The sequence below is a fragment of the Monodon monoceros genome, unplaced genomic scaffold (assembly GCF_005190385.1).
Source record: "Monodon monoceros isolate NGI ecotype Baffin Bay Population unplaced genomic scaffold, NGI_Narwhal_1 Super_Scaffold_21, whole genome shotgun sequence".
Classification (NCBI taxonomy): Eukaryota; Metazoa; Chordata; class Mammalia; order Artiodactyla; family Monodontidae; genus Monodon; species Monodon monoceros.
In genome coordinates this window covers 96,703,117-96,728,755 of record NW_021703778.1, presented here as the reverse complement: position 1 = coordinate 96,728,755, position 25,639 = coordinate 96,703,117, and the positions used below count along the sequence as shown (strand labels likewise).

The window sequence follows — 25,639 nt, the reverse complement described above, 5'->3', positions numbered from 1 at the left end:
ACAGAACTGCTATGGTATCATTGGTAGAACACAAGTCTCGGGTATTTTTCAGAAGTAGAGATATGGTTTGAGTTGATCTCATATCTTGTTATCAAGGGCATAGATTTACAAGATCCCCTTAAAAATGTCTTCATCAAGGAAGCTGAAAGCTCAAAGTTGAAAGCCACAAAACAAAAGAATGAGACTCTTCCTACCTGTTCATTCAAAATGGTAACACATTTTGCCCAAAGGCAAAGGAAGGTGACTCCTAACACAGCTTTCTCTCCCATTCAAGGCTACCTTTGACATTGTTGTGATGAAAAAGGTGGGGGCAGGGAAGGCAAGAAAGCAAAAAAGATGAATAAAAGCCTCCTCCTGTTTATTAACCCTCGTAATAAAATCCTCACTCTTACAATCAAATATTTAGATGCTTCAATTTTTTAACTTAAAGCTGATAAATAGAATGATTTGGGATTTATCCCTTCTGACACTGTCTGGCCCCGTGCTAGACTCTCTGTGCTAGAAAATCAAGGTTTAAAAAAAAAAGTCTAGTAGAAACAGGGAAGAAAGAGATAAGCGAACAATTTAACTTATGATTATTATAAAGTTTGAAGATAGAGAAAACTAATCCATAATGACAAAAAGTGTTGTCCGGAGTTGAGGTGGAGAGGGTTAAATCTGGAGAAGCAGGAGGGAATTTGGAGGGTGATGGTGGAATGTGCTATATTTTGATTGGGGTGGTGGTTACTGGGTTTATGCATTTGTCAAAACTCATTGAATTGCATGCTTAAAATGGGCACATTTTATTGTATTCAAATTACACATCAATCAAGTTAAGTTGAAACAAAAGGTAATATAATATAGGATATGAAAGAAACAAACCAAGAGTGGAAGTGAGGTAGGAGTCCAACTGATATGAGTATCTCAAGAAGGCTTCCAAGGTTCTCAGACGCGAGGAGGTAAGAGGCTGGTGCAGAAGGAATCACACGAGCAAAGGCCCTGATAGTTCTCTTTATGTTTCTTGCAATAGAGGACTTTATTAAGACAAAAATCCCAATTTTACTCTTCTCTGGAGAGATAATATATGCAACCAGATCATCCCACCAACTCCTTCCATGGGGTGGGGGGAACAAAGGAGTAAGAGCTAAAGGGTCTGAGGCTTTTTCTTATCTTTCCTTTTCTTTTCTTTCCCTTTTCTTTTTTAGGACTGAGGCTTCTTTTTAAAGTGATGAAAATGTTCTAAAATTGACTGTGTGATGCTGGCACTTATCTATGAATCTACTAAAAAACCGTTGAATTGTATTCTCTAAATGAGTGAATTGTATATGTGAATTATATCTTGAAGCTTTAAAAAGTTAGGTAATATAATTCCATGATGAGGCCAGTTCAGGTGCAAACTTTAAACATAGACTAAAACAAAGTAACCTGGATGAAACCCTTCATTTTTACCTTCTTAGCATCCTACTCACATGTTGAACCAACAAAATGTATCTAGAGTAACTTCAGATAGATTTTCTGTTTCATTCACACGCCAAAGAAAAACAAAATTCCATGCCCTCCCTTCCAAAAATGGAATAAAATTACCCAATACTAAACTTCCATTTCTGTCAGGGTGGCATTTTGAACACCCTGAACAAACGTCCCTACTGAAATAACAAAAGTCCTGGCTTACATTTATTATTTGAAATGTATTATTCAGCTGGCATGAAATCACCTCAGAGCCCCAGAGCAAAGTGGAATCCTGGGGAGGTGAGTGAAAAGCTGGTGATAACAGTCAGAACAGGCTAAGTTATGCAGTTGTACCAAACACAATCTCAGTGGTTTACTTTAACGGTTTATTTCTCACTCATGCTTTCTGTCTGCAGGGGGCGCCGCTCATTCTAATCCTGTGGGGACCCAGGCTGATGGAGGCTTCAATTCAACATGTGAACATTGTAGTAGATTTTTAAAAAAATTTTTCTTTCTTTCTTTCTTTCGCTGTGTTGGGTCTAAGTTGCGGCCCTCGGGGATGTTCGTTGTGGCATGCCAGATCTTTCCTTGCGGCACGTGAGATCTTTCCTTGCGGTGTGTGGACACTTCGTTGCAGCATGCGGGCTTCTCTCTAGTTGTGGCGCGTGGGCTCTAGAGCTCACAGGCTCAGTAGTTGCGGTGCGCAGGCTTAGTTGCCCCGCGGCATGTGGGACTTTAGTTCCCTGACCAGGGATCGAATCCACGTCGAATCCTGCATTGGAAGGTGGATTGTTAACTATGGACCATCAGGGAAGTCCCTGTAGTAGATTTTTTTTTTTTTTTTTTTGAGGTACGTGGGCCTCTCACTGTTGTGGCCTCTCCCGTTGCGGAGCACAGGCTCTGGACGCGCATGCCCGTCGGCCATGGCTCACGGGCCCAGCCGCTCCACGACATGTGGGATCCTCCCGGACCGGGACACGAACCCGCGTCCCCTGCATCAGCAGGCGGACTCCCAACCACTGTGCCACCAGGGAAGCCCCCTGTAGTAGATTTTTGACTCCTTGTATCATACTTCATTCTCTTAGAGTTTGAATACATATTTTATATTTTATGTCCTCCCAATTAAGATTTATATTTGGAGTAAACACTCATCAAATTCTTCCTGCTGAATCCCTTATCCCTACCAACCTACAGTTTTCTTTTTAAAAACTGGAATCCTCATGCCATATTTCAGTGATGGAGCTTCCTTTTATGTATTAAAATCAAACCAGTTATTATAACACAATGGAATTGACGCTCCAGGGTAATGGGTATAGAAGAGAATACGGCCACCCCTTGCTGTGGGATTTAAACAGTTTTAAAATAAATTCCTTCAACTTGAGAGGAGGCTCAAAGTGGTATAAAAAGTGCTTCCTACACTGAGAATTCAGGAAGCCAATTTAGATTTTCTTAACGCTCCATGTAATGTAAGGCCATGGTGATTATTAATCAAACACTTTAAACCCTGTATCATGAAGCCATACTTTTCCTGACTTCTTGAAGCTATCTAGGTCAGTAACTCCTTTGACAGATGAAGGAGAATCTAGCTCCACAGTCTCAGCCTTTGGAGTATGTGCTCCCTACATTCTCTAGTTGCTCTTGCACTAGTGGGTCGTTCAGTAAGGATCTCTGCTCACTAAACTATTCTGGACCCAGATGCCAGAATTCACCTTCTTCAAATATCATTGAATGAACCACTTCTCAGGAAATGTCATCACTAAACACACACTCTTTCATATCATCCGAATTCCTACATTCGTCTTTCGATTCTTCCACAATATACACACACACGTGTGTTTAATGTATAATATAAATTATATATGCTATATATAAATATATATAAGTATAATATTAATAACAACGATTATTGAGCATTAATTAATGTTCCACTATGTGTCAAGGCCTGAGCCTAGTATCAACTTTATCCCATTTAATCCTCACAGCAACTTCAAAGGGCAGTTCTATCATCATTTGTGTTTCATAGGCAAGAACACAGCCCACCTGTGTCTCCTAAACCCATGCTCTGGCCCTCACCCTACAGGGTCCCAATCCTCCTGACTGCTGTATCCCAACACACACTCCCTGCTCTAGTCAGCTCTGCCCACCGCCTCCCTGTCCCCCAAACCACTTCTGCTCATTCAGTCTCCCTCTCTTTCTCCCAGAAAACACTTTCCAAGACCCAGAGCAAACCCCATTTTTGAGGTTTGAGAGAGCAAAACCTTCCTCTCCAATGTTGGACTGAAGCTGCATTTGAATTACCTTGAAATTTTCATTTCCTTGAAAACACATGGTCCACTCAAGCCGGCAGCCTGGGCAGCCTCCGTGGTCCTGCCCTCTTCTTGCCTGGCCCTCTCCAGACCACCAGCACACCCTGTCTTTGCTGCTTATGAGGCCCATCTGGACCATGTCCACACTGCACTCCATCTTCACAGCTTCCCCCAGGTCCGAGCCCCAGGGTCTCCCACCTACATCAGTGGAAGAGCCTCCCGGTGATGTACTTGCCTCCACTCTTGCTTCTCCAATCCAGTTTCCACATTGTACTTAGAATGAGTTTTTTAAATATATGTTTTATATTTCCATGCTTTAAACCCTTTAGCATCACTCTGTTATACTTAGAATCTAAACTTTCATCACTATCTAAAGGCCCTGTATAATGGCTGTTCTGACCACCTCTCCAGAATCACGTACTCTACTCCCCCTCAGCCCCCCATCACTGTCCATCCACTTGGGTCCTCTCACGTCTTTGAACATGATAGACTCTCCTACATCCGGATCTTTGCAGGTGCTATTTTCACTGCCTGCTTTTTCCACTCATCAGGTCTCAGATTTAATGTTACCTTTTCAAAGAGGTTTTTCCTGACAGCCTGATCTAAGCAGAATTCTCCTCTCCACCAGAATCTCCTTTCACTGAACTCTTTTATTCCTTCCTCTGTGGGGTGTTATTCCACCCAAACCCCACCACAATAAAGAAACTGCCTTACGCATACACACATCCCTACCCACAATCCCTAAACACAACAGGTGTGTTTAAGCAGTCGTGTTTGTTTCCTGAGCTGTAACCGCTCCGTTTTCTCACTCCTCTTTGCAGGTTTTAGTTTTCTCAGCCCATCTTGGCCACCACCTGCTCTGTGTCAGTTCTGAAAACCACAAACAACTAACAGCCCTGTCTGTGCCTCTTCAAACTAGAGAGGGAAAAAATTGTCTGATTGGTTGCTGGCCCTTAAATGTCCAAGTCCTCATGTCAGATCTATCCTCCTCATCCCATTAGTCTTGAGAGTCATGCATGAAGCACACCTGTCTGTTGAGGGTCCTTCCTTTGGGAGGAGCTGTGTGAAACATAGGCCAGGTTCATGGAGAAAGGCCACGGAAGGGATAGAGAATGCCCTCAGCTCCTGATGACTTTCTGGTTCTAAGTTCCCATTCCCTATGATGTCCTGCCCTATTTTATGTCCTCAGGTTCTAGGAGCTCCTCTCTCTCTCTCTCTCTCTCTCTCTATATATATATATATATATATATATATATTTTTTTTTTTTTTTTGGCGGTACACGGGCCTCTCACTGTTGTGGCCTCTCCCGTTGCGGAGCACAGGCTCCGGACGCGCAGGCTCAGCGGCCATGGCTCACGGGCCCAGCCGCTCCGCGGCATGTGGGATCTTCCTGGACCAGGGCACGAACCCATGTCCCCTGCATCGGCAGGCGGACTCTCAACCACTGCACCACCAGGGAAGCCCTCCTCTCTATATTTTTAATAAACTCCCTTCCTAACCTGAGCTGGTTTAAGGGAGCTTCTGTTCCTGACCAGAAGCTGTGGCCAAAGAACGTAGAACCCAAGGCCCGAAAGAAGACAAGAGAAACTTGGTGAGGCTGAAACAGGGTGTGGAGCCAGGAAGCTGAGTGGGGGTGCGGTGGGGACAAAGTTCCTCCCTAAGTGCTCACTCCTGCATGGGTCTAGCTGGCACAAAAGGGGTTACCTGGAAGACGGGGCTTGAGGGACCAAATTCTCTCAGGTCAACTTTTCGTGAAACAGTTGTGCATCTGTTTGTCATCTATGCTGATTCTACAGATGCAAAGTAAAGAGTGGAAAACCAGGCTCTTGAACGTGGACGAGAAGAAGGGGTGACAAGGGTGCTGGGAGTTGAAGAGCACAGAAGAACAGAAAGGAAATCCTCTTCACACAGCCAACAGCCTGGCTCTCTGTTCATTGCTTTCACCTGTGTTCTGTGTGGGAGCACACACACACACACACACACACACACACACACACACACACACACACAGCCTCTGCTCCTCCTGCCCAGGCCACATCTCTCTTTAATTTGTCTTCCAAGTCTCCAGGGAGACTTTGCCTTCCTTCATTTCCTTATACGAATCTGCTTTAACTGTTTTCTCCCTCCTGTGCTTTCTAGTCCTTCATTTTTCCCATTCTGATTCTTTGGCTCCAGAAAAACTCAGGATCTATAGAAACACCACTGCATTGTGAAGAGATATTTACAGCTCACCTCCCCCTCTACCCACCCAACCCAGCCTCCAAAGTCCATGCTAGAAAGGACGAAAGGGGGAGGGAAGGAAAGTAAACTTTCTTGTTGTTGATCTGGAGCACAAATGCCCTTGTGCTGTGCCCTGTGCTTCGTGTCTTAAATGCACGATATCATCACATTCTCACAACTCTCAGACGACGATTTTAGTTAGCCCCTCTGTTCTGAGGTTCAGAGAGGCTAAGTAATTAATTTACTTAAGGTCCACTCAGCTAGTCAATGGCAGAACTAGGATTTGCACTCTAGGATCTTTTTGACTGAAAGCCCATGCAACGTCAGTCCTTCAGGTTAGTATAAAAAGCTATACATATACAGGAAAATTATTGTTAAATTATGAATATGCTCTCTAGTGGGAACATAAGTTCTAACTTTTCCCCAGGAACATAGATTAGGTAACTAATATCTTAATTAGCATAGTCTGCTCTTGAGGAATGCACGTAAATGACAGGCAAGTAAAAAAAAAAAAAAAAGATATGAGGAATAAGAAGACTGTCGCAGGTAGCCACCATTGGGCAGAAGGCACTGGAGAAGAAGTCCAAAGGGTAGATCCTAGAGTTAAAGATGTCTTGGGAAAATTTCAATATTTGGCCTAAGGCAGACGTGCTTTTAAATTTCCCACACGTGGCCTGCTGCACCATATCCTACCCTATAGAATGTCACCATCCAGTAGTATTTCCAGAGTTCTTCAAATCAAATTTCTGTGTTCAACACTAAACCTGTTGACTGAATTTCTTGTTACCCTTGACTCCAGAGTCCACTTCTCATCTACTATTAATGCCACATTTTAGTTCAGCTTTACTGCAATCTCCCCGTGGGTCTGGTTTCTCTCTGCCTCCCCTCCCCAACCCTGAGGCCCATGGAAGCTGCAGGAAAACAATGCAGAACAATCAGCAAAGTTGCTGAGGGACGTGCAGACCACCCCTGCTTACATCTCACCTGACTCGGCTGTCTTTCCCGGGCAGGAGAGAGGGCCCAGAATCACGAGGACTCAGTACGCTTACATGGAAGTTCTTTATCCTCCTAGTCAATCTTGCTTACATCTATTGCGTGCAGAGCTGATGAGTGACCTGCAAGGAACATCTTCTAGCATGAGTATACCAGAGGTATACTTTTGCATTCTCCCCAGGAGTTTTTCCCCCTATCTTCCTAGCGTGAGCTTGGTTGCCATAGCAACAGCCAAGTTCTGCCTGAAGGAGAGATTCCTTTTATTATGAGCCTGGAAGACCTCAGGTTGAATATAGACTTTTGCTATAACTTTTGCTATTTTAGGCCTAAAAGACTCGCAATTTCTTCACTACCTATTAGTTCCTAGGAAATATTTATAGTATTTGTATCATTTAATTAATAAAGTGAATCTGACTTCTTATTTCCTTTTCAACACCTGGCTAATCTGGTCATATAGAGATTGTTGGGTTTCTGGATCCCCGGGCCACAGTGGAGTCTGGAGAGCATCTGATCAGTCACACATGTCACCATCCAAAGCTTCTTAGTCTCGTCCCCAGGTTTGTTTGGGTGAAGTCATTGCTCTTCTCAAGTCTTTCTCAAGGCCTGTTTAATCAAATAAAATTCCTGAACTGGAAGTTCGAGCTCTCCAACAATCGGTCCCTCCACTACAAACTGCTGTGATTTTTCTCCTGCCTTAGATCATTGGGAATAGTGTTTATGCTGTTTTGTTCCCTTCCTTTGGAGAATTACCTGTCCCCCGCTCAATAATATTGATTGGTTTCTATGGTGGGAATGGTATGACTCAGTCCTCAAGCCTGGCCAGATTGAGGCTCCCTGGAATTTTTGTCAGAACTATATGGAAAGATACACTTTTGTTCCAGAGGCTGATAAATTCAGACCATGAATCTTGGACCATCATATCCAATACATGGAAAAATCTTGTATTAGTCTGCCTGGGCTGCCGTAACTTACTAGCACAGACTGTGTGACTTAATAGAAATGTGTTTCCTCACTGTTCTGGAGGCTAGAAATCCAAGATCAAGGTGCTAGCAGGGTTGGTTCTGGTGAGGCCTCTCTACCTGGCTTGCAGACAGTCACCTTCTTGCTGTGTCCTCACCTGCCCTTTCCTCTGTATGGACACAGTCCAGGTATCTCTTCTTCTTCTAAGAACACCTGTCCTGTTGGATTAGGGCCCCACCTTTATGACCTCATTTAACCTTAATGACTCCTTAAAGGACCTATCTCCAAATACAGTCACATTAGGGGGTTAGGGTTTCAACTTACGAATTTTGGGAGGACCTAATTCAATCCATAACAGATTTCATAGAAGAAATGGAGAGAAAGCCCAGTGACATTGTTTTAGGCCCTGGGTATAGTAAACCAATCCTACCCCTCTAAATAGTCCATTTTCTTCAGTTATTTTCCTTTTCTCTCTAACTCTACTCTCTTAATTATTTAAACACATCTACATGATAACCATGGCTAAGAAGTGAGCACTGTTAAGGAAAATAAAGAAATAGTGTTTGGGGGTGTTAGAAATTAATAAAAGTACTCTTTTCATTATAAATTGAGAAAAATATCATGATCTATATAGGTTCGTTACATTGCATCTTAACTAAAGATCTATTGACTGTAGACATCTCAATTACTTTATACAATGTGAAGGTGGCCTTAAGAAAACCCTATTGCCTTAATACCTTTCTTAAGCACAATTATTACGAGTCAGTTGTTCTAATATCTTACACCCTGTCGTCAAGCAGAGATAAGAAAACCTCAGAATTCAATGAGAACCTGTGTGCTTACCACTTCTGATACAAATATCAGAAGCTGATTCCGAAAGCTTCTCCTTTTAAGTAGAGACAGCAATACCCATTCCATTTAAATGGACACACAGAAAGAACCACAGGTGATACCCCAGCCAGCTCTCTAAACCTCTAGTATTAATAATGTATTTAGAGGATAAAATTCCTAATACTTAACATACTCAATTTGAGAAGTGAGGAAAAAAGAGACACAGAGACTGGCTAAATCATATTTCCCCATATATGCTCCAAATCTGTCTCTGGCTGATACTTAGCTTTTTAAAATGATTCTTACTATTTTTTAAATTAATTTATTTATATATATTTTTTGGCTGCGTTGGGTCTTCATTGGTGCCCGTGGGCTTCCTCTAGTTGCAGTGAGCTGGGGCTACTCTTCGTTGTGGTGCGCGGGCTTCTCATTGTGGTGGCTTCTCTTGTTGCAGAGCATGGGCTCTAGGAGTGCAGGCTTCAGTAGTTGTGGCACGCAGGCTCAGTAGTTGTGGCTCATGGGCTGTAGAGTGCTAGCTCTGTAGTTGTGGTGCACGGGCTTAGTTGCTCCGCATCATGTGGGATCTTCCCGGACCAGGGCTCGAACCTGTGTCCCCTGCATTGGCAGGTGGATTCTTAACCACTGCACCACCAGGGAAGTCCTGATACCTAGCTTTTATTTTATTTATTTATTTAACTTTTTGCAGTACGCGGGCTTCTCACTGTTGTGGCCTCTCCTGTTGTGGAGCACAGGCTCCGGATGCGCAGGCCCAGTGGCCATGGCTCACGGGCCCAGCCGCTCCGCGGCATGTGGGATCTTCCCGGACCGGGGCACGAACCCGCGTCCCCTGCACCGGCAGGTGGACTCTCAGCCACTGCGCCACCAGGGAAGCCCTACCTAGCTTTTAAATCAATCTATCTGTGCTACAAGAAATAGTTGCAGGAAAAAATGAAAATCTCCAATAAAGTTTATCGTATCTAACATAAATGTCACTAAATTTATTTTTTAACCCTTAATGCAGAGAAAGACTTCCATTCAGCTGTGCTAAATATGGAACTCTAAACTCTGAACTCTGTAAGCACAGAAAATATGCTCTGCTCCATCTTTGTGTCCCGGACACCTACTACTGTGCCTGGCCCAGAATCAGGGATCAAGAGATGTTTTATGAATGAACGAACATAGGACACAATTACTACCTTGAATGATAATGACATTGGCAACTTATTAAAGCTGTCTGACGAGCTTAAAGTACTGCAGATTTTGAACCCAGACTCTCAAAACGGTGTGTGATAGAATGTGGTTACTCTTGATAACTATGACTAAGTTAGGAAAGATTGTTTTAGAAGCACCATTAGATTAGCTGTCAAAAAATCTGGGTTCCTGACTGCCTTGGGTATTCCACAAATAAGCTGTATAACATTGCACCCATTGCTTAATCTCTCTGTGTCTTGATTCCCTCATCAACAGATAAAAGTTTAATTAGGTCCATTCAAATGGTCAAATGGTTCATGGACAATTAATTTGAAAGTGGAAAATTTTAAAGCTTCTGCAATCAGGTTGAAATCTCCCTTTCCAAACTGATTTCCTAAAATTCATCAGCTCCCACCAGCCTGCCCTGTGCTTTGTATGATGGCTTCTGCCCCGTTGCCTTCCGCTGAGATTTCCTCCCTGCTCTTCTTACCTCTCCAATTCTTAAACATTCATCAAGACCCAGTCTCATATGTCCATCTCCTTGTAGCCTCCCAGACCACATACACTGGGGGTTTATGAATTGTGTGTATGTGAACCCCTCAAGGACAGAGCACAATAGATGCTTTTGGATGCCTCACTATCCCCAGCACACTTTGCAAAGAGCCCAGCACGGAGTAAAGGGATTATGGCTTTCTGCTCCCCTTAACTCCTCAGGATTTTATAGACTTCGCTCCATTCGACCCAAGATCCCAGGATTTCAAAGAACTGAAGAGACTGAAGACGTCTGTCCCAGAAGTTAGTCACTCATTAGGAAAAGGTATCTGATGCCTGTTTCCTCACATTTGTTTTGAATGTGCCCAGTGGTCTTGATTTATTTAGGGAATATTTGGAGTGGGACATGGCTGGGCTTATCTGTCAGCTGGCCTCCGTGTTTCACCGTTAACACGCATGGCCCTCAGGAAGATAACTGAAGAGACTGAGAATTGAAACTAATCTGTTTAAAATAATCTTTGACTTTCTCATTACCCATATCTACGTGGTTTCTGCAAAGTCACAAAAACAACTGGAACATGTGCTAAGACAACAATTTTCAGTGTCCTCATAGAAACGAATCTGAGAGAATTGTGTTCTCCAATTCTGTTTCTCGCTTATGTGGCGCTAAACCTAACCTGCTTTTCCGCTATGAAATATCTTCATGATTCTGTCCCAAGGGGTAAAGCCAAAATTTAATATTGTAACTCCCAGCTAAAAGTCATGCTAATTCACCTAATAAACTTTGTGGTGCTGTGATATTACAATGCTCCCGGTGTCAAGGCCGCCAATATACGAGTTCACAGACTGAGTATACAAACACTGGCCCCATCCTACTCGTACCCCAAAACCCAAACCCCAAAAAGAAATAAGAGACGTTTGCTTTTGTAGGTTGCAAGTCCTGGTCTGGTTTATTTATAAAGCAATAAATATTAGAAGCACAAATAAATTGCACGTGTGTAAACAAACTGTACAATGATTGATGAGAGATGAGGGAAGGTGGTTCAGAAGACTCCAAGAGGCATCATACCGTCATCCTGAATGAACATAAGGTAGACTAAGAGAGAAGGCACCTTAGAAGCATTTGCGGTGGACAATGGATGGTCCTGCCTCATCATACTCTTGTTTGCTAATCCACATCTGCTGGAAGGTGGACAGGGAGGCCAGGATGGAGCCCCCAATCCAGACAGAGTACTTACGCTCAGGGGGGGCAATAATCTGCAGAATGAAAACAAAAACCACCAGTGAACTCTGAAGTTCCAAGCAACAGAGTGCATGTTGGGGCGATTCACAGGAAGGATATTGGTGATCAATTCACCGTAATGTGATACTTCATTCCCACAAAGGAATATGGCTGGGTCAAGTTTAATGCATTTCCTCTATTTCATCATTTCCACTATCAAAGTCACTATAAAATAGAACTTCCCCACTTCTCTGAAACAGAATATAATGTGGCAATAAGCTACATGCATGGTGGAGGCTAGCCTGAAAGCGGGGGGTCTTTTAAAATGTGTTCAAAGATTTAGATATTTTTTTTCCTTCAAAGATTTATTTTTATCCACTGCTTGAAAGTGTTTCCAAGTCTCCTATCTTGGGAAAAGTGCTAGAAAAATCAGAGAAAGTGTTAGAAAAGCTAAAAGTTTATGGGAAACGGGAAGCTAAGCGGTGAGGGGAAAGGAGTCAGGAATTCTGCTTGGAATACGGAGACCTGCTTTGCTTCCCCCACTCACCTTGATCTTCATGGTGCTGGGAGCCAGGGCAGTGATTTCCTTTTGCATGCGATCAGCAATACCGGGGTACATGGTGGTACCTCCAGATAAGACATTGTTGGCATACAGATCCTTGCGAATATCAATGTCACATTTCATGATGCTGTTGTAAGTTGTTTCATGGATGCCAGCAGATTCCATACCTAGGAACAAGTGTAAAAAAGAAAAATCACAGTGCCCTCAGGCCAGGGGGCCAGGGTAGAGGGAAGAGAATAGTACCCCTCTATGCTGGTAAACTGTCACCATTTGTCTCTGAAACATATGTTCCTCTATAAGATACATTGCAGGGTTTTGTGGAACAGGTGTCTTAAAAGTGCAGACAGTAAATCCACAACAGACTGCCAAGAAACAAACAACTGTGTTTAGCACCTGTTTGGAGGGAACACTTGCTGTACCCATCAGGGTATGGAGATGGATTAGAAAAGGAGGAGACACACATTTACGGTAAATTAATGCAATTCTTATTTATGGACTAAAATAAGATCCTGACAAGCTTCCTCTTGGAAATCACTCCTTAGGAAAGATGTTTGGTGACATACAAATGTCCAGTTATTACTATGAGTTGGATTGTTGTTACACTTGATAATGAGTGATGAAAGTAACGTCTAGCTACTTGGTGATGGAACGTATCAGAATAAGGCAGCACTCTTGAGTCATCATCTCTTCCTTGCAGATATGGATTATTCAGTTACTACTCTGTCTCATTCCTTATTTTGAGATGAAGCCCGTGTGTCATCCTTTATCATATCATTGCTACGGAGCGGTGATGGCCATCCCTGTAAGAAGCCATCGGGACCTGAGGCTGAGCTGTGTGGGACTCCAAGCTATGACTTCTTTTAACACAAGGGCCCCTTAATCATTGTTGATTATAATAGCTTTTACCCTGGGAGCCACCAAGCGGTGTTTCTGCACCAGACCCTACAACTCACCAATGAAGGAGGGCTGGAAGAGCGTCTCAGGGCAGCGGAAGCGTTCATTGCCAATAGTGATGACTTGGCCATCAGGCAGTTCATAGCTCTTCTCCAGGGAGGAGGAAGAAGCAGCCGTAGCCATCTCATTCTCAAAATCCAGGGCGACATAGCACAACTTCTCTTTAATATCGCGAACAATTTCACGTTCAGCTGCAGAAATAAAGCGTATCACAGTTAAGCTCTGAAAGATGAAATCAACCTTGAGGAGGTAGGGGGGTTCGCTGGGGGAGGAAAAAAAACAAGACACATACTATGGCAGATGAGATACACACACACTCACCGGTGGTGACAAAGGAGTAGCCGCGCTCAGTGAGGATCTTCATGAGGTAGTCAGTGAGATCCCGACCAGCTAGATCCAGACGCATGATGGCATGGGGCAAAGCATAGCCCTCATAGATGGGGACGTTGTGGGTTACGCCATCCCCAGAGTCCAGAACAATGCCTGTCAGAGAAAATAGACAAGAACAAGGTAAATCTCTGAGGACGCCACTGCTTTAACCATGTCAAAGCCTACTTCCAATCCTGGCTAAGAGATACTAGCGCTGGGCAAGGATCCAGATAAAATTAGATCCCTTACACATGAAGAATAAAAATGAGCACAATGGATGCCAAATCTGAAGCCAGCAACAGTTCATCCTCTTAAATACTGTAGTAGAAAAATTTTCCCAGGACACTTTCAAATGACCATCCCTCTTACCGGCTATTAGCACCTTATGCAAGCAACCAGGCGTGTTTTTCTTTCCTCTCATCTAACTTACACGTGTTCTTCTCTTTTTTGACTCAGACCCTGTAGGGATGTTTGCCCAGGGGCTGTGATGGTGTGAACACACACCAATGACTGCTGCATTCCAGGTTGATAGTTTGTGCAAAGCCTCAATATGTGACATCACATACTTTAGGCAAGGGGAGGATCTAACTCCGTATTCTTTCAGTTCTTAGAAATAAGTGTGCTCTGAAACCAACCTCAGGGTATTATTGTTACCCCTCTCCCTTAGCAGAGACACCTTCCCAGGGAGCGTGAGGAAAGGGATCATTCCTTTCTCACTGGGGAGACTGATTCCCAGCAAGGTCGAAGACTTGGGAATGTAATTAATCAGGGACTATCTCACAATCCCAACACACCTGTGGTACGGCCAGAAGCATACAGGGACAGCACCGCCTGGATGGCCACATACATGGCGGGGACATTGAAGGTCTCAAACATGATCTGGGTCATCTTCTCACGGTTGGCCTTGGGGTTCAGTGGGGCCTCAGTGAGCAGAGTGGGGTGCTCCTCAGGGGCCACGCGGAGCTCATTGTAGAAGGTATGGTGCCAGATCTTCTCCATGTCATCCCAGTTGGTGATGATGCCGTGCTCAATGGGGTACTTGAGAGTCAGGATACCTCGCTTGCTCTGGGCCTCATCACCTACGTAGGAATCCTTCTGACCCATACCCACCATGACTCCCTACAAGAAGAAAGTAATGAGAAAATCAAGCTTCCACCGTGTCAGGAATATAATCAATGCCTTATTCATTTCTATCTAACTGCCCAAGTCAAGCGACATCTTATGAATACGAGAAATAAGAAACAATAGGAATTTACCCCAATTCAGAAATATCATTTAAAGTTAATCTTGTACCTTCTCCCCACCCCACCCCCAAGAGGTATAATTCTATTGTTTAGCATATAACTAGGGATGGGGAGAAATGAAGCTATTTCACGGAAGAAGCAGAGCCTCACCTCATTTTTAAAATACCATAATGCCTTCATTAAATCATTAAGCTCATCACCTATGTCAACTGGAATACAAATGACTACATTGTGGAATGACTGAATTAATGACACACTGTATTTCTCCCAAGGAAAGATTTTGACATTCATCAAGTAAACATAAAAAGATGGACTGATATGCTATTACCATCCTGTCTGGGAAATCCAGCCTTCCTAGAGCTGTCCTGGAGCACGTATGGTCCACCAACACTGAGGAATACCACTCTCCTCCCTGGCAGTGTGTCTGGCCAGGCATTGAGGCAAAGCCAGAGAGCGTGGCATTTCTTTTAATAAACAAGGTGGTATGTCACTGTCACCATGGCACTTTACTGCCTCTGTCATAACTGGCTTCTAAAAATGCAACAGCCAGGAAGCAGATGGATTACATTTTGGAAGCCCTATAAACTGGCTGTGAACAAGAGGGAGCAATGTGGCTTGGCTCCTGGTTGGTTCGGATATGTTGTATTATTCTGAGTTTTGAACAGGACTGAAAAGGGAGGCCAAGGAGTAAAGTGAAATGTATAAGAGCTAGAGAAGATACTGAGGACTAAAAATGCAGGTCAGGAGTGGAGAAGAGAAGCTGCTGCCTTTTCACAGGAGGAAGTTGGACCCTTGGCAGAGCTGTGTCCCTGAAGTGGACTGGGGGAGGGGGGCGGTGCTGCACGTTTCCTGGTTTGCTGGAGGGTGTGAGTATTGCTTGTCTGGGCTGAGATTGGAAGCGAATCCAGCGTTTCCTATCTGACCTAATGAGTTCATGGAACAGGAGGGGCAGGTGAGACATTTCCTCGATTGCTGGGCTGAAGAGGTGGCGGGAAGGGGTGTGGAGTGGGGCTGGAGACTGCTCCAGGTGAGGGCAGGCTGTGCGGGGCGGGAAGTTTACCTGGTGGCGCGGGCGGCCCACGATGGAAGGGAAGACCGCGCGGGGCGCGTCGTCGCCCGCGAAGCCGGCCTTCACCAGCCCGGAGCCGTTGTCGCACACCAGGGCGGTGGTCTCCTCGTCGTCGCACATCTTGGCGCAGCTTCAGTGGGGTCTACGGATGGAGGAGAGCAAGGCGGCCTACGTTCAGTGCCTGCGGAGCTGGCCTCGTCCGCGTCCCCGGAGGAAGGGACAGGGCAGATGGGGGTCCCCGGGCAGGGGAGCGGGGCGGGGGACGCTGCCGGCTCCCTTCCCCTCGGGGCCGAAAAAGGAGGGTGGGAAGAAGCTGCAGAGCGGGGGAGAGGAACCGCCCAGGCTCCCAGGCCAGGAGGCTCCTCCCCTACCCCAGTGCAAGAGGGACGGTCGCCCCTTAGCAGGTCCTCCCCGGCCCTTTACATTTTCGCCTTCTCACGAACCGGGAAGCCACTTCGGGCCCATCCACACCCCGATCCATGCTCGAGCCCCAGCTGGAGGGAAAAGCACACGGCAGCAGGGACCCCAAAAGCCCCACTGGGGCCCAAGGCTACCCCTCCACGCGCCCCTCTCCAGTGAAGACCGAGACCCAGGACAAAAGAAGTTAGAACCAAATGAAAAGTTTGGTCTTAAGGAGAAAAAAAGTGATGGAGCGGCGGGGGCGCGGGGCACCGGCTCCAGGCGCGGGGCACCGGCTCCAGGCGCGGGGCGGGCGGCGCTGACTCACCGTCCGCGGGGCGGGCTCGGCTCGGCTGCTCGGGCGGTGGCAGGCGCTGGTGCCCCGCGCGGGGCGCGCGGCTTTATAGCGCGCTGATGGACGGGGTCAGTTGGAGCCGCCGGGGGCAGGGGTGGGGGGCCCGGTCGGCCACCTTGCCTTATTTGGTCGCCTTCGCACCACTGAGGAGCGCCGAGGCCATTCATGGAGCCAAGGGCAGGGGAGAGGATCAGCCCGGGGGCCCCCCAGACCATGTAAGGAAGGGGAGGGGGCAACCAGGGGGATGGCCAAATAGGGAGCTAGGGAGGGGCAGGCGGTGAAGGGTAGGGGGCAGGGGAAGACCGGGTGACGCCAGCCCGCCCCCTCCCCCTTCTTGGGTGGAGGTGCCCCCTGGGTGTGCTGTGGCTGGCTTCACCGCAGCCCCGCCAGCCTAAGAGACAACAAGCCACACGAAAGGGGGAAGGCTTGGCACCCCGCCCTCTGCTGAAGGGTCCTGACAGCTGGGCCAGGGCAGCAGGGGAGTGACGGCAGCTTCTCATCTTCCCGGACGGAGAGCTGGGGGAGCAGAGCCCTGGCAGTCCTCATGGGCCCAAAGGGCACCACAGCAGCACATTTGGGTGGCCAGAAAAGGGGTGCCTGGGACAGGGCACCCTCCTGGCTTAGTCCCCACCAACCTGCATGACAACTCGGAAAGCTGGGGCTGTGCAGAAAGCTGAGATTAACCAGGGCCACCTTGGTCCCCAATTTATGCATGGTTCAGGGGCTGGTCAGGGAAAGAGGCTGGAAACAGCTGTTGTGAGAGCCTGCCCAGTCTTGTTGGAGGAGAGGGCAGGTTTACCCCAGCTGGGACATCAGGGGGCTCTCCTCCATGATTCCAGGGTTTTTCTCAAACTCAGACTCCTGCCTTTAGGCCAGGAAAGACTCCCCTGCTGCCAAAGGGAATGAAGGAACAAATGCCAAGGGTTGCTTGCTTGTCCACTTGCTGGTGGAGAGATGAACATTCATCTTAATAACGCAAAAGCGTTTATTCCAGACAAAGACAGGACTGAAAGAGAAATGTTCTTGTCAAGGAGATAACAGCAACTTCAACCGACTGGACATATCACCGGGATGCACAATATGGTCATAACCAGGAATGAATTAGAAAAGCAGTCTCAGGCCCCACCCCAGAACTATTGGATCAGAATCTGCATTTTAGCAAGATGCTCAGTTGAGTCATATGTATGTTGAAGTGTGAGAAGCACTGGTATAAATGATATCAGCTTCTTTGTGGAGGATCTTGAGACTTTGGAGAAAGGGATTACTTGAATCAAGCAGAAGAGAAAGAAACAGAGAGACGTAAGAAGGACACAGATCACTGGTTTGCCCTGGGTTGCCCTGTATTCTCAGTTCTTCACTGGCACTTTGATTTTTAATGCTTGTGCTTTTCCTCCCCTTCACACCAGTTAAAAATAGAAACTGGGCCCAGGCATCCATCTCTGGAGTGGTCTTGGATTGATATGCTAAGGAGGCCTGCTGATTAGATACTTGTCCAGACTGGGGAATGCTGGGCCCTCCCCGCTGAGCTCCCCAACCATGTTTGGGTTGGTCTGGAGAAGAAAGTATGAGGGCGGCTGGGTGATGGAGCCAGGTGAGGGTCACGCCAGCTGGAATCACCTTCTGCCACTCGGTAGGCCTTTTTCAGCGAAAATGCCTGTTGACAGGATGCAAAGAGCAGAGCTGTTTTGGCTCAGGCAGATGCAGAAGAACCAAAAAGGAGAAATGGGACGGGTGTTACAGCCCAACATCCCTAGGTTTGAATCCCGCCTCTATCACTTACTACCTATTTTGCTCTTGGGCAAGTCACTTCACTTTCATAAGCCCCAATTTTCCCCTCTGAAAAAGGACACAGTAACTCTTTTCAGACAGAGATTATTAGTTATTGTAATAATTAGAGACAAGTGATATAAGCCACATAGAAGATACAAAGCAAATTGTAACTATTACAATTCAGTAATAATGATACTTTTGGGGGCAGCTATGGCTCTCACTTTTGAAGATTTGGGTCAATGTCATTCACTTATTGATTCAGCAAATATTTATGGCACAAGAACTGTGCTAGTCGCTGGAAGACAGAAATGAAACAGAGCAGGACTCGTACCGCAGAGCAGCTACAGACAAGTCAGGGACAGTTATGGTACACACTAGGAAGAAAGAGGGAATCATTGGGATAGTCACAAAAAGAGGGATTCAAAAGAGGGTTCAGAGAAAGACTTCCTGAGGAAGTATTTCATTATTTTTAAAGCAGAGTAGGACTGAAGTGCATTAACACTTGTGTGAAAGAAAGAGTTTCTCCTTGGGAGTGACTGGTGGCACATTCCCACATTCACTGCCATATGTGTAAAGGGAACTCCTGGAAAGTCTAGCAGATCACTGAACACCACGGTTATTCCCTGAATCCTTTGTAAATACTTGCAGGGCTCAGGAGGCCAATTCCAGTCCACCCACCTAGGAATCAGTCTGCCCGGGAGCAGGGGTGGGTAGGTCAGTGGAATACTGAGACCAGTTTCATGAAATAATCTTCACCCTTAAAATGTTTAAAAACAATTTCACTTTTTCCCACTTAGAACAAAACATAGTTTCTTATGCACTACATTTATGGTAAGAACACTTTTTTCCCCTTAAAGATCTATGATGGTTCGATATTTGTTCATTGCAATACTGCTCAATTTCCACGTTTTAAAACTCTAAACGCTGTTTTTATATATTTACTTAAATTATAAGTCAATGGAAAATAAGACTCAATGACTGATTTTCATTTGACACAATTTTTCCAGGGATCCATTTAATATGAAAATTGAGATTGGCTTCTGTCGTGTCTACTTAAGTATATAAAAATGACTTAACCTTCTGTGGTGCAGTCTAGATATTTCTCTTTTTTTTAAATTTCGGTAAAATATACATAACATAAAATGTACCACCTTAACCAACTAAAATTGTACAGTTCAGTAGCGTTAAGTACATTCACATTGCTGTGTAGCCAACCTCCCACTTACATTTTTTGATGTGAATTGTGACTAAATTGATTTCAAAACCCAAGAATGGCTGTGCCCTGCAGTTTGAGAAAGACTGGTTTGTATCCTATGAGGTAGGGAACCGTTGCGCCTGCTTTGCTCAAGGTCACACGGCTGAGCAAATGGAAGAGTAACGCTTCAAATCCAGGCACCAGACGACACCCTGTTCCTATCCACCACCCCAAATGCCTTCCAGTCCACTTGGGCTGCTGTTTCCCCAAGTAGAATGCTAGAACCACTTGCAGCCAAGTTACCTCTAACAGCAATTCAGATTCCCAGGTTTCATCCTGGAAGAGTGCATGTGCATTTTAAATAAGTCACCACCCCTCTTCCCCAGGTAATTCACAGAGGGAGAAACGTGGCGACACTGCCTGGCTGTTCTTCCCCAGGCCCGCGGAATTTCGCTGAAGGCTTCCCAAGCTGCCAGTGCTGGCCCGAGTCCAGCTTGGCTGACCTTGAGCATCCCAGCCGGATGGCGAAAGCCAAAGCCGGGGCGTGTCCCCAAGGCTCTCGAGGGCCGGAGAGGCCCTTCTGGGCAGGGACAGGCCATGAGGGAGACGTGCAGGGCTGGCTGAAGGAACAGAAGGTGGGACAGTTCCTGCTGCCCTTGCCTCGAGGGAAGCCTGTTTCATCCACCATCTGCTGGGATCTAGAAGGGAGAGGCAGGCCTCCTCCTGGCACTGGGGGATTAGCAGTCACTTTTCTCAGCTGTTCTTCCATTCGGAGGTGTCCAGTATTTACAAAGAAGCCAGAAACATACCGAACCACACTTAATTCCTCCCCAGGAGCCCTCCCGGCTTCTCTTGCCGCCCTTCCTGCATTCCATGGGCTAGGAAGGAGGGGGTGGGCTGTTTCTAGCCCAGACCAGGGGTCGGGCAGCCAGCCTTCCTAACCATTTCTATTTTCTTTTCCTACACATTTGTTCACTCCCACTGTCCTCTGGCAGGAGCTGGGTTTCAGCTTTCATTAAAAGAAGAAAGTGACGCGGCTGTGAGGGATGCAGGCCCACACACATCCTGGAGCTCAGAATTCAACACCAAGGCATGCCTAATCTCCACCACATGCTGCCCCGCGCTTTACGTGCAACCACCGAGGAGATTAACCCAGGGGGAGGGTATTTCAACTCCAAATGAATTCTGTTCTAGGCAGATTCTGGCAGTCACTGCCTTCTGACATGATAGGACCAACTGTGATGAACCAGTTAATGAGATTTAGAAAAAGAGGGCAAGACAGGGAGGACGAGGGGAGGGGAGCAGAAGGGAGATCCTTCTGGATCTCGGAGTCACCCGGGACTAATGAGCGAAAAGCCAAATCTTCACTCTCTTCTATCCTGGGAAATCACAAAGGACTTCTCATCTTTTTAACTCCTTAAAAGGAGTCTGAATCCTCCTAGAATGAAGAGCTGAAGCTGGCAGGTTTCTGCTGGGAAGGTATTCCACTTAGCTCAGATTTGGCTTCCTCCCCATACTGGCAGTAACTATGGAGTTTCGGCTTTTCAAGCGTTACCTGGAGCAAGCCTGTCTTCCCTAGAGAGCCCACATGTGGCATCACCCAACTTGAACGCGGCTGCATTTTGAGATCACGTGGGAGTGAGCTCACGTGGGATCACGTGATCAAGTGCGTGGGAGGTGAGAGCTGCGAGCTCAGAGATGCTCTTGCCCACCAAGTTCACTCCGCTGCATGTGTGGAGCCCATCTCTTCCCCATCAAAAGTAGGCACGCATCTGACACGCAACAGTGTGTAGCAATAATACTAATTGCTTACATTTATTAAGTACATACTGGGTCCATACACTATCCTGAGACTTCATATGTGTACATGGTCAGCTTCTAGATGAAGCTGGACTGACTGCCAGCTGCAGAATCCATTTTTACAGACCTGCTCTTGAATATGATGTCACCAGCCTACATGGGGGGATGGCTGTGTAAGAAATAGGTCACCACCTCTATTGCAAAGATGCTGTCACGGGTGTTCATCACAGGATACTGTCTTCTTTATGAGCCTCTTAGAAGAATTTCCTGTCTGGCTCTAGTTCCAAGAACAAAGGGCTTCTACCAAGTAAATGGTTTGTTTTGATCCCGTAGATCCTGAATCTAGTGACCAACCAGATTTTTCTTTTGGCAGTGGCCAAGAAAAATCTTAGAAAACTACACTTGTGGCCCAATTGTTAACATGATTACAAATCATTATCGTCTATCTTGCACACCCACATCTATTTTTCATTTTCCTTTTTCTTCCACTTTTAAATTCGATTTGTCCATCTATCTTTGTAAGCTGTCATACATCTTTTGTGAGAGAAAACAGAGGATGGATGGATAGACAGATAAAAATGAACTCATGGGGACCATGGAGAGAATAATTGAAATTGGGGTGATCACTGTACAAGTATCCAAGAGTCCAAGATGTCTTGCGTATGTCTGCTGGTTTCTTCCATCCCCATGCAAGCATATATTGCTTCATGAAAACACGCTTTGTCTATATAAGGTACTGTATAAGGGATTGTATCATTTTAATTTTCATCTTAACGTCATGGTACGTATAACTGGGGATCTAAAATAACCTTTCCCTCACTATGAAAATTGTAAGTGCTTGTTGTGGTGAACTAGGAAACACTGAACAGAGAAGGACAAAGAAAATGACATGCCTGGTTGAGGCTTTAAAGCCCTCTATTTTAACCTCCTTAAAATAAAATTAAATGTGACATAAAATTCATGAGGCCTTGCCGTCCATATCTACTTACAGTCGCTGGGCTGAGAAAAGACAAATAGCCTCCTATTCTGGTCGTTTGCAAGAATGTCCACTTGCTCTTTAAAGAGAAACATGCAATGCAAGGAATTTGCATTAACAGCATTTTTTGGTTTTACTGTTATAATCTAACTTATCTCTAGTCAACAGCTGGAACCAAAGAATGCCAAACTGGGAGCAGGCTCTGCCCTTAGGATTATAGCATCCACATTTCACTTATATATTTTAGAGGGTGGGTTTTAGTTGCCAACTCAGCTGTTGAACTGTTTCAAAATTACAGTCTAAAAAGAGGAATCTATCATGAACATAAAACTAAACCACATATATTACTGTAGGCTTTGTCTTTCTGTGGAGAGTCTGAAAGCGGTTGCTTTAGGGAATATTTACAGCTATTTTATGATGAGTATTTCCAAACTCCTCTTGGTTAGGTCTACAAATAACCAATTCCTCTTACATTTACAGACTCTAACTTAATTTCATAAATTAAAAAGTAATAAAAATAAAGGCTTTCCCTAAAGCCAATCACCTGTGTTAACCAGAGGCAGGAAACCAAGATTGTTCCTCCAAAATAAAAACAGCTGAAAAGGTGTCTCGAGCAGCTACTTGATTGAGAATACTGGCACTCACACAAAGTAGGTCTCTGTGTGTGTGGCATTTCAGAGAGACGAGCCAGCCTTTGAGAACTGAGAAAAGAATCTGCCATTGAACCCTGGTGTTGCTTTGACAAGTGATCAGAACAATCACGAGCACGACCCAAAGGATGTAACCAGATAAAGCATCATATCACCCAAGACATACCTGCAAGGACTGGGTAGTCCTCAGCTGAGAACATTCTTTATGGGTGAACAGGAAGGGTGTCCTCTGTTCAGTTAACCCTTTTGCAAACTCTATTTAAATATGCTATTTTCCAGGGAGAGGTTCCAGTTGCTGTATAATATTGTAGCTCAATATAACTGTCACAAAAGATTCATGCTAGGCTCATCTCTCCACCAGTGGGTAGAGCCGTCTTCACTCCGTATCCTCTGTCCAGAGCCCTACTCCTGCGGGTGCAGAAAGAGAGCCCTTAGACTGGCACAATCAGTCCCTCCTGTGTCCACTCGAGGATCACATCACTAAACCGCTAGCCCAAGGTGGTGGGAGAGATGAAGAGAGCAGGTAGGGAGATGGTGATGGGGGTACAGACCTATATCCCCTCCACCCTTCCCATGAGTTTCTATCCGAATAGAAAACTGAAGACGATAAATTGGAAACACATTGTAGATACTGGTACAAGGGCCGAGGCTTTGCTTCCACACCGGGCAATGGAAAACTTTAGGTAAACTGTGCTCATTTTGTCCAACTCAGGGGTGTGGGCCCCAAAATGGTAATGGAAGTGGCAAAAGCGATCCCAAGAGGCAGAAACCCTTGTTTATTAGAACAGCTCCAGTGTTCTAGAAGTGCCCATGCTTCAGGCCTAAAGAGCAAACCCTAAAATATTGTTCCATAGTTTATATCTTTGTGTAGTCCGAGTTTTCTTTGATCTACCTGGAAACTAACCTTTATTCTGACTAAACATGAAAGCTTAAATGTTAAGCTTGCCTACTTTCTCACGTGGAACACGTTTACGTGAAACTGAGAGAATCCATCATGAGTAAAAGTTTTATTCCTTCCGTTTCCTCTATTTCACAGGGAGATCACTGTGGAGAGACCAAGCACACCTTCCCCAAGCATCTACTTCAGTTGCCATCACGGAGACAGAGTTTTTAAAAAGCTGGTGTTATATACAGAACAGAAATAGACCCACAGACACAGAAAACAAACATAGTTACCAAAGGGGAAAGGGTGGCAGGGAGGGATAAATTAGGACTTTGGAATTAACATATACACACTACTATACGTAAAATAGAAAAACAAGGACCTACTGTGTAGCCCAGGGAACTATACTCAATATTTTGTAATAACCTATAAGGGAAAAGAATCTGAAAAAGAATGTGTATATAACTGAATCACTTTGCCGTACACCTGAAACTAACACAACATTGTAAATCAACTATACTTCAATAAAAAAAAAATTAATCAAAAAAAAAGGTGGTCTTGGGCAGTGGTTAAGACTGAACAAATGCTCTTTGTTTCCTCAGATATTTGTGGGAGTAGAAGGTCTAGTTAACATTTCATAATGTCACCACCCTGAGACTGTGATGTGTACCAATATACCTTTTACCAGAAAAAGTGTCTTGCTAAGAAAATATAGTACTCTGTTTTCAGAGCTTGTGTCATTTCCAATAAAGTATCTTTTACCCTTCTAGTCTCTCTGGACGTTATTTTTTTTTTCTGAACACTATTTAAATTCTCAACATCATTCAAGAAGATATTCAGTTCTCAGTGACTGATTCTGAACAAAGGACTTCAAATAATTTTGGGAGATTCAGGCTTGCTTTCACCTAATGTGGAAACCCAAAAGTGTTCTTAGTCTTAGTGATTTTACAAATCACTTACCAAAATATTTTAAAGGAATAAGCTCTCTGATTTGAAAAAAACATTATTTCTAACTAAACAGAATCAAAATAGTGATGCTTATTTTGCAAATGTAGATACGAACAACAGGAAGAATCCAATTTTGTGGCTAAATGGGGTTCCCTTGAAATCCAGATGTGGTTTATTCAATCAATGCTTTTGTCTTGCTTAGCCAGTGGATATTTCTACATAATAAGCTCCACGTACTTGAAGAAAGACATTGCATCTCTGAGTGTTGTTTAGGATCTTTATCTTCAGTGGTGCTATTTTTAAAACTGTCCTCATATTTGGTCAATTATCTAACTCTGCTCCAAGTTTTCCATGTGCAATAAAATCTCTTTTAGCCAAATTGGTTCGCTATTAGGTTTCTTGTTAAGTGGAAAACAACCATTGTCTGGAGAATTAAACTCATCTGAGTACACAAAACTACGGAGAGAATTTAATTTTCTTTGATGCTTCAGGAGTTATTTACAGAATAGTCTCATTTTGAAAATGAACTCTTGTCACTTACTATGGCATAATATTTATGACAGATGTAGAGTATTGAGTGAAACTAAAATGATAACATCATGAAAAGTTGCTTCTGTGAATTAATTATTGGTATCAACATACCTGTTATCTATTTATTCCTCTTAAAAATCAAGTATTGGGCTTCCCTGGTGGCGCAGTGGTTGAGAGTCCGCCTGCCGATGCAGGGGACACGGGTTCGTGCCCCGGTCCGGGAAGATCCCACATGCCGCGGAGCGGCTGGGCCCGTGAGCCGTGGCCACTGAGCCTGCACGTCCGGAGCCT

General features: G+C 45.0%; 1 protein-coding gene across 1 annotated transcript; it reads right to left on the bottom strand.

Annotated features, from left to right (window-relative positions):
• Positions 1–11,343: 11,343 nt before the first annotated feature.
• On the bottom strand, positions 11,344–17,017 carry ACTC1 (actin alpha cardiac muscle 1). Its single transcript, XM_029239353.1, has 7 exons — positions 16,569–17,017; positions 15,833–15,983; positions 14,323–14,647; positions 13,481–13,642; positions 13,159–13,350; positions 12,191–12,372; positions 11,344–11,678 (listed from the first exon to the last, which is right to left on the bottom strand). Exons 2-7 carry the CDS (start codon positions 15,959–15,961, stop codon positions 11,535–11,537), a joined length of 1,134 nt encoding a protein of 377 aa, XP_029095186.1. The 5' UTR covers positions 15,962–15,983; positions 16,569–17,017; the 3' UTR covers positions 11,344–11,534.
• Between the last annotated feature and the right edge of the window lie 8,622 nt (positions 17,018–25,639).

Excerpts from the sequence above, each read along its gene's own strand:
- ACTC1 (XM_029239353.1), bottom strand. The coding sequence starts at position 15,961 with ATGTGCGACGACGAGGAGACCACCGCCCTGGTGTGCGACAACGGCTCC. Across the intron at positions 13,643-14,322 it reads TGCTTCTGGCCGTACCACAG|GCATTGTTCTGGACTCTGGG; the intron begins GTGTGTTGGGAT and ends TTTCTCTGACAG. Across the intron at positions 11,679-12,190 it reads CCAGCACCATGAAGATCAAG|ATTATTGCCCCCCCTGAGCG; the intron begins GTGAGTGGGGGA and ends TTCATTCTGCAG.